The 8,706-nt window shown below is 45.5% G+C and overlaps 1 protein-coding gene across 2 annotated transcripts in view; it reads left to right on the plus strand.

Annotated features, from left to right (window-relative positions):
- SETD4 (SET domain containing 4) overlaps nt 1-7,038 on the plus strand; it is an 87,508-nt gene extending 80,470 nt beyond the window's left edge. The window contains exon 10 of one of the 2 annotated variants that reach the window (XM_060297814.2): nt 5,408-7,038. In XM_060297814.2, coding sequence (XP_060153797.1) covers nt 5,408-5,498 — 91 coding nt within the window. In that variant the 3' untranslated portion in view covers nt 5,499-7,038. The remainder of the gene's footprint in view (nt 1-5,407) is intronic. The other variant, XM_060297811.2, reaches the window with a different exon arrangement.
- Nucleotides 7,039-8,706: the final 1,668 nt, after the last annotated feature.

The following is an 8,706-nucleotide window of genomic DNA, read 5'->3' on the forward strand; positions in this document are numbered from 1 at the left end:
TCACGGGAAGTTGCAAAAAAAAAAAATATACAGGGAGGTACCATGTACCCTTTACCCCTGCAACGTCTTGCTTAACGATCATAACAAAAGTATGAAATGATGCAGAGTGCTTTTGAAACAGCTAGGTGACACATCAAGATGATGAAATCACAGTGCTGTTGCAAAGATAGCATCGATTTTTTTTGAGCCCCTACTATGTGCCCATCCATATATGGGGCATAGGGAGTGTAAATAAATCAGTCTCGGGTCCTCCACTGAGGGAGCTACAGAATAACCAGGGAGTCTGACAGCCAATAAAAAAATTATGTGCATAATTCATGAATCACAGTTGTGATAAGTGCTATGAAATGAAAATAGAACCCAAAGAAAAAAAAGTTGATTTCGTGAAAAGATACCTTAAAACGTTTCCATGACGTTTCATAATCTTATTTTAAGATTTGCCAAAGATTCTACGGTAGCTGCAACTTTGAAGTTTACTCCTTGTATTACATTTATTATAATTGCGTCCTTTCTGGGCTTATTTTTTTCCGATTTCTTCTTTTTTTTCCAGTCTGTGGAAGCCAAGCATGTCTTGGAATGGGCACTGATGGTTCTGCCCACAAATGACAGTTTATGAGGGTGTTTTTAATGTACGTTAGCAACTTGGCTGCAGAAAGGGAATCAGACCTCAGAGATCCATTCCTTAATGTCACCAGCAATTAGGAGCGATCACACCGAAACTGACGCCTGCCAAGAGGAGGGATTCTTGAATGTTGGTTGGTTTGGCGAGACCCTGAGGCATCTTCTCGATTACAAACCTTGCTGCCTCTGGTTTCACAGGGCAGCTCTGGCCAGCCACGCAGAGTTCACGTGCACAGGGTTCCTTCTTGTGGTTCAGCGATATGAGCTAATTTGGAATCCTTATGGTTTAAGTGCAGAGAGGAACAATTACGTGTATGTTCCCTGTTGAACACAACACGTGGTATCCAGGCAACTCAAGTGAAACGTAGGGGAGAGAGCAGCTCTCCCCACCTGCTTGGTAAACTCAGCTCAGGTGGCGGAAATAATACCTGGATAAATACCACCGATCACTTAGGACATTTTCTTTAGATCAACATTTGCCCTGGGAGGTTCTCAGGTCTTTTGGCTTTGGCCAAGCAAACTGTGTTTCAGACAACAAGTGGAAATCAGAGGTTTGCCAGAAATGGCCGGGCGGAATGGGCTTTAACAGCGGTGTAGGCAGCGGGGCTTCTCTTCCGAGGTCAACTTTGGGTCTGTGTGAGATGCAGCCTAGATTTAGGATACCTGCCCAAGAGGCACGTGATATCCAGAAGTGCTGACTTTCCGTCTGTTCAAGTGGAGTGTCTTTTGCAATTTCCCACTCCTCCTTTTACATTCTACGTCACGGAGCCTTTCAGAATGCACTGTTGGTACAGAAGCAAGATCTCCACTTCAGGGGCTGTATTTGGCCACCTGAAAATCCCCGTCCTTGTCCTTCATCATGACTTTAAATTCGTGAGGTGGGGGAGCGGAAGCCCCCCACGATATCCGTTTGCCCCAAACCTGACTTTTCTTCCCTCTATGGGGAAATGGCTGGATCTGTTGATGATCCTCTTAATGGGAATCTTTTTGTTGAATTTCACTTCTATTATACATTTTAAATTATAATTTTAAGAATGATTTTTTTTCCCCCAGAGTATTAGAGTGGAGTTTGGGATCGTTCGTTATTTTTATTTTTTTGGCGGTACGCGGGCCTCGCACTGCTGTGGCCTCTCCCGTTGCTGAGCACAGGCTCCGGATGCGCATGCTCAGCGGCCGTGGCTCACGGGCCCAGCCGCTCTGCGGCATGTGGGATCTTCCCGGACCGGGGCACGAACCCGTGTCCCCCGTATCGGCAGGCGGACTCTCAACCACTGCGCCACGAGGGAAGCCCCGTTCGTTATTTTTAATGAATGCTGGTGAGTGGGGAGGTGTGCTCTTGGGCCCGGAAGCCTCATGTACTAATCTTTGCAGGCAGATGCTGTTCTAACTCTTGGAGGCACCTCCTCTATACCCCACAGGGCCTGGCATCGTGCCCTGAACATATCAGCTCTCAGTGCACGCTGCCTGCTTCGCTGTTGAAGACGTGTAACTGGATCGTACAGGTGTTAAGAGCTGGGCTTTGGAGAGGTGGTATCTGATTTTGAATCAGATACCTGCTTCTGCCACTTAGTCTTCTGAGTCCTTGGACAAACCACTTAACCTCCCTGAACCTCAGTTTCCTCATATGTAAAATGGGGATAATAAGACCCACTACATAGAGTTGTGAAAATTAAATGAGATGGTGCTTACCACGTTACATAGAGCCTGTGGATCGCCTTTCTCCCTGTTAGATTGTAAGCCCCATGGGGTAAGGATATGTCTCATTCACTGCTATATCCCAATGCCTGGTACACAGTAGATGCTCAAGAAAATACTCATTAGATTAACAAAAACGTGTTGTAGATTTTTCTATGATATTACTGAGTAGAGGAAGAGAACAGTTTAAAGATTTGAGGAATGAAGACATGAGACAATTCTATTTGGAACATAAAATAATGGGAGGAAATTACTTTTATCAACATGAGTTATGTAGATGTATCTTAGTATTGGGCATTAATCCCACTTTTAAGTAAATTTATTATTTTAACTAAGAAGTCATCATTAATTTCTTAATAAAAACATTAATGATGTTTTTAGGATTCCTGAGAGAAACTGACTTAGATGTTGGAAAATCTTTGACTAATATGCATGTTTTTAATAGAATTATGGTTTTGGGCACCAAATATGGCAGTGATGTCCCCTTTCTTTCATTTCTTCTCTTTCCCCCTCCTTCTTTCTTGCTGTCTTTCTCTGCCTCCAAAACACAACGCTATCGTGCATTGAAAACATTTCTGAGAATTAAGGATGAGGGGAATGTTAGCTTCTCAGGGAAAGTTTAAAATAAAGTCAAAATAGTGTTTTTCCTTAGGAGTTACTCCAGCTTTGTAATTCCATAGGTAATCAGTAATTTTTCTGCTCTCCAGATTACCCAAATCTGGTATCAACCTGTAGCCAGTTTGGAGCATCAATTCTTGTCTGACTCAGTTGGGAATGAGGTGGGCACTCATTCAAACACCCATCGCAGAGTAGTACCAAGTGGCTTTGCGTGTTTTAAGGACAGTTCTTCAACTCGCCACCAGATGGCAGAGGTACTCCACTGAAGTTCACCAATGCGTTTGCTGCGTTAAAACAGCTTTTGACACTTTTCTCCTTTCTGGACTTTCGGGATGCAGAAAAGAGAGCAGCTCATGAGGGCTTGTACTTAAACATTTTATGTAGGAATTAAAGTACATGTTAATACAGATTCTGGCACTTATTTGCCCACTTAAAATAGCTAAAGGGTTATGTATTTTTAACCCTTAAGAGACTGGTGTTGACATGTAATTTTGATTATTATTATTTTTTCTTAAGGTCAACTTTGATTTCCCATCTCCTTATTTCTAAGCCCCAGTCTGTCTCCCCCCCGCCTTTCTTTGTGGGATCATAACGAGGCTAAGAATTAAGAACAAGAGTGTTGGAAACCCTCAGCTCTGGGTTCAAGTCCAAACTATTCCACTTGGGTGAACCGCTTACCCCATCCATGCCTCCGGTTCCTACAGAGTGAAATGTTGGAGGGTGTGAATGAGGTGACCTAGCTGATGCCCCCGGGGCACCTATGGTGCTCACACGGTTGTGTTTACTGTTAGCTGTGCAAAGGCAGTGCAGTATTTTACATCTCTGTGTAATATTTTTATTTATTTATTTTTTGCTGTATGCGGGCTTCTCACTGCTGCGGCCTGTCCCGTTGCAGAGCACAGGCTCCGGACGCGCAGGCTTTGCAGCCACGGCTCACGGGCCCAGCCGCTCTGCGGCATGTGGGATCCTCCCGGACCGGGGCACGAACCCGTGTCCCCTGCATCGGCAGGCGGACTCTCAACCACTGCGCCACTAGGGAAGCCCCCTCTGTGTAATATTTTATATCTCTGTACGGATGCTACATTGTAACTTAGCGACGGCCCCTTTGCTTGCTCTTCCCATTCTCACCACTACCCTCTGGGTAGGCTGCACCAGTGGTTCTCGTTGCTGGAGAAAGGGGAGTGGTATTGCCTCCTCAGGGCACAGCTGGCAATGTCCAGAGACAGTTTTGGTTGCCACAGTTGGAGAGTGGGTAGAGGCTAGGGATGCTGCTGAACATCCTGTAGTGCACATCCTGCAGCGCCTCCCACCCTCCACCCAGCAAAGAATGATCCAGCCCCAAATGTCAACAGTGCCCAAGTTGAGAGACTCCGGGCTCACTGGTACGCAGTAGAAGAAAAGTTCCCGGTATCTGGTCTAGTCCATTCAACCTGATGAAATTCCAAGCATATATTGTACTAATCAGGCCTGTAGTAGACTCTGGAGCCCCAAGGATGATAAGACACAGACTCAGTCTTGGATCTGGGAAGGGTCTGGGATTTTACTCACAGGCTAATGACTTAGCCTCTTACTGGTTCGCTGGATGCTGGCAGAAGACAGAGTCCTGGGTCAGAGACGAGGGACTTCATTATTCATGGCAGAGCAGACTGAATGAGTATTATGATGGCCTGGGTTCCCCTTGTCCTCTAAGCCCCACAGGCGCAATATGAGGGGTCCAGGTGGATGTTAGGTGTGCAGCGGGTTTGTATCATAGCCGAGGAATGCTGAGCTTGGGGAATCCACTGTTCTTAGAGTAAGTGATAAGCAAGCCCGTTTTTTGTCTGGGGGGAAGACATTATCCCATCTCTCAAGGGTGTAAAGAATTATACACAAGGTGCAGAGGATACAGAGCAGGGTATTTCAGATGGGTAGCGTTTGAGAAGGCTTCACGGAGGAGGAGATATCTGAACTGGGTTTTGAAGGGTGAATAGGATTTCAACTCATAGACAAGGGGAGACAATATTTCTCTCTTCTTCCCAGAAATAAATTAACTTATCTCCTGAGCAGCTCAGCACAGGTTGTATGGGAACAGGGAGGACATTCTGGAAAAGTCCTGGCTGGGTTTGATTAACTAATGAATCTGGGCGGGCTGTTGCCAATTATGTCATGCTATTGTCAACTTACGTCTCAAGGTAATTTACTATGAGCAGGTAGGCTATGTTTTTTTTCAGTATTTTTTAATTGAAGTATATTTGGTTTACAATGTTGTGTTAATTTCTGCTATACAGCAGAGTGATTCAGTTATACATATATATATATATACACATTCTTTTTTTTAATATTCTTTTCCATTATGGTTTATCATAGGTTATTGAATATAGTTCCCTGTGCTGTACAGTAGGGCCTTGTTATTTGTCCACTCCATATATAAAAGCTTACATGTGCTAACCCAAGCTACATTTTTCTTATGTGATTTTTTTTTCCCATGCTGTAGCTGGGAGCCTGTACTGGCCCACAGGAACCAGACTTCTTTATCACCAGTAGACCCTCCTTCAGTACATGACAGCATGTTTGGCCAAGGTTGACGGACTGGAAAGCAGGATCCGGTGGACCACCTACAGAAGGAGATGGAGAAGGAGGTAAGGGCAGGAATGTTGAGTCCAGTGAGTGAGCCTGAGAACTGTGTGGGTCAGCACCAGGGCGTGATCTCTTGTTGCCCATGGTAGTATCCTCTGGGCACACTGGCTGTATTGAAAGTATCAAAGGTGGGCAGGCAGGATATAAAATGCAGCCTCACGATGGAGAATCCTATGTGATACCGTCACAGTGTGGCCTGTTATACCACAGTGGAAAAGACGGTCCTAGGTTACATGCATCAACGTGGATAAATCCCAGTCTTTTAATCCTAAGCCCAGAAACCATTCTATATATTTCCATTCGGAAGGGTTTAGTACAGGAAATCAGGTCCTACAAAATTGTTGGAAGGGATGGGAGGGGGCGAAATCCAGAGATGGGGATGCTCCTCGGAAACCAGAACATTGCAGGAAGCCACTATGGCTACCACAGACACCATCGCTGCCTGAGGAAGAGTGAAATCCACCTTGTACCACCGTCCACCTATCGTTGGTCATGGAACAGAAACCCTGTTGGCAAGAGATTTTTGGGGATTGTGGCCCTCAGGCTTCTACTTCCTGTGACAGAGCTGAGAACAAGGGGACAGGATAGTGTTGAGTGTCCCTAGACAAGAGTAACACGATGGCGAGTGACAAAGCAACTCCCAGAAGATTACCTGCAACATGGTGGGATCTTAATTCCCCAACCAGGGGTTGCACCTGGGCCCTTGGCAGTGAGGGCGCGGAGGCCTAACCACCGGACCGCCAGGGAATCTCAACATGGTACCATTTTTATAAAGCACGAAATGAAACAACATGTTGTTGGGCCATTCACGCAATGGTTTGCCTGAGCCGGCTTGAACTGACTTGCGAGATCCAATAGTTAAATTTTCAGGAATTCGGCAAGGCAGTTGTTAAACACAGCTGTTATTAAAGATTAAATTATATAAGCTTACAATAAAATAATTACAGCAACAGGAATGGTAATAAATACTCTAACTCATCACCTCCTAATGATCTTACTTATTTTACTATTATCTATGCTGTTGAGGTTATTCTATCTATTGCGTCTGTATGGTAAAAATCCTATAAACTGGCATGCTACCATGATCTCTTTCCAATTCAGTGTTCAGTGACATCACCTTGGTAGCTTGAAATGGGCCCCTATTTATATGAAAGAAATTGGCCAGTGCTACAAATCAGGGCGTGATTGCTTTGTTGATTGTCTGGATATAACAAAATGACGGACTAAATGTTAATGATTAACAGATTAAACTTAAATGTTTGTCATGTCTGCGGCTGTTACATTGTGAATAGCACAGAAATTGAGGAAATAGCCTTCCAGTATTTGAAAACTATTATCCGATTCAACAAAGAAGTTGCTCACATAATTGATAAAAAAGTGATTTTCTACCATGTGTCTCTGTCGTTTTGCTTTCTTCTTACTTGTTTATGTAAATGAAAATATCAACCAACCTTCATACTGAAACTACATTGGTTCATCTGTTGCAACCGTAGGTTGGCCACAATTATGAAAGTTTGGCAAAAATAAAAAATATTCTGTGAGAATCAATTGAATGTTAGAGGTTTCTAATAAGGATATTATGTATTTTATTATTTGTAAACTGTGTGATATACATCCTTTGTATCACACAATTTATAACAAACTTATTAGGATATGCACACATATTTAATTCTTGGAGAGCTGATTTTTAAACATTTACCATCACATCACTGCATATATATGATGAAGCAAGGGGATGATTAACAACATTCCAGGTAGCTGTTACCTTTGGGAGAGACCCCACATGGATATCCACTCACACCCCCTTCCGTTTTGTCTTCCTGCCCTCGTTTGCCATCTACCTAGTCATCCAAGTTCAAAGTTGGGGAGTCGTGCAGGAATCCTCCCTCCCCCTTCACATCTCATTGCCAGCTATGGTTGATTTTTCCTTCCCAACATGTCATGGTATTTATGGTTCCACCTGGAGGGAACTGTTTCCAGCTTGGAACCCAGTTGAGAAACGCCTCTTCCCACTGATTCCGCTCCTAGAACACACAGGGCACTGACTGCAGTGGAGGATATAGTTGTCAGACAGAAGACAGAGGATGAAGAGTGAGCCAGAGCTCTGGGTTTCACTCAGGTTCTCAGCAAAGTTGCTGTGGGCATCGATCAATCTACGCGAAGCCAGCCTCTGCCAAGACAATTGATGAAGGTCTATAATCGATACAGAAAGAAGACTTGGGGCAGCTCATAAGGAGAGACCAAGAGTTAGGTCCCTGCGAAGAAGAAAGTGCCAGCCCAGTGTCAGTCCTGGGATGCAGGGTACACAGAGGAGGATGCGCAGGGTCCACGGGGACAGATCCAGACCAGAGGATGGGGCTGCTCTCCAGGTGGAGCAAGTGAAAACTGGCACGGAGGTGGGGCTGAGCCAGTGTAGCCGGTGCGTTGCCCTGACCCCAGCCAGAGGCCTCCCCGCTGTGTCCGGAGACAGAACACAGGCACCAGGAGCTTCACCACCTCTCCATGATGCAGCTGCTTCCCAGTGAAGCTCTGGAGGAGGAAGGAAGGAAGGAGGGCAGAGCGTGGGGAGAAGCTGGGAAGGGGCAGAGCTGTGAGGACGGACTGCTGCTTCTCCTTGGCTGCCTTTAGCATCTGTGTCCGTAGGATGTTCATCACCTGTGCCCAAGGCAGACGCCCTCTCTGCTAGGATGTGCTTTTCTGTGCCACGAACAAAGCCCCCGTCTGCCTCCCGTTCTTCCTCCTCCTCCAGTCTCTCCAGATTCTGCCCTGCTTAGGTCTCCTCTGAAGAGAGGAGGGAGCTCCTCATTGCTCCGGCCTCACCCCTTGTTGATATCAGTATCTTGCAAAACATGAGTCTTAGTTGTGGAAATCATTAATGCCTAAGTCACCTCGTAAGGGAGTCAATATACACAGAATTCAGCTTTCTGTTTACACGGAGGGTTTACTAGCTCTGCTGTTTTCATCAAGTCCTGTATTTATTTATTTGGGGGGACTTTTTTTTTTTTTTTTTTTTTTTGCAGTACACGGGCCTCTCACCGCTGTGGCCTCTCCTGTTGCGGAGCACAGGCTCCGGACGCGCAGGCTCAGCGGCCATGGCTCACGGGCCCAGCCGCTCCGCAGCATGTGGGATCTTCCCGGACCGGGGCACGAACCTGT

This window comes from Globicephala melas, chromosome 4 (genome assembly GCF_963455315.2).
Source record: "Globicephala melas chromosome 4, mGloMel1.2, whole genome shotgun sequence".
Lineage (NCBI taxonomy): Eukaryota > Metazoa > Chordata > Mammalia > Artiodactyla > Delphinidae > Globicephala > Globicephala melas.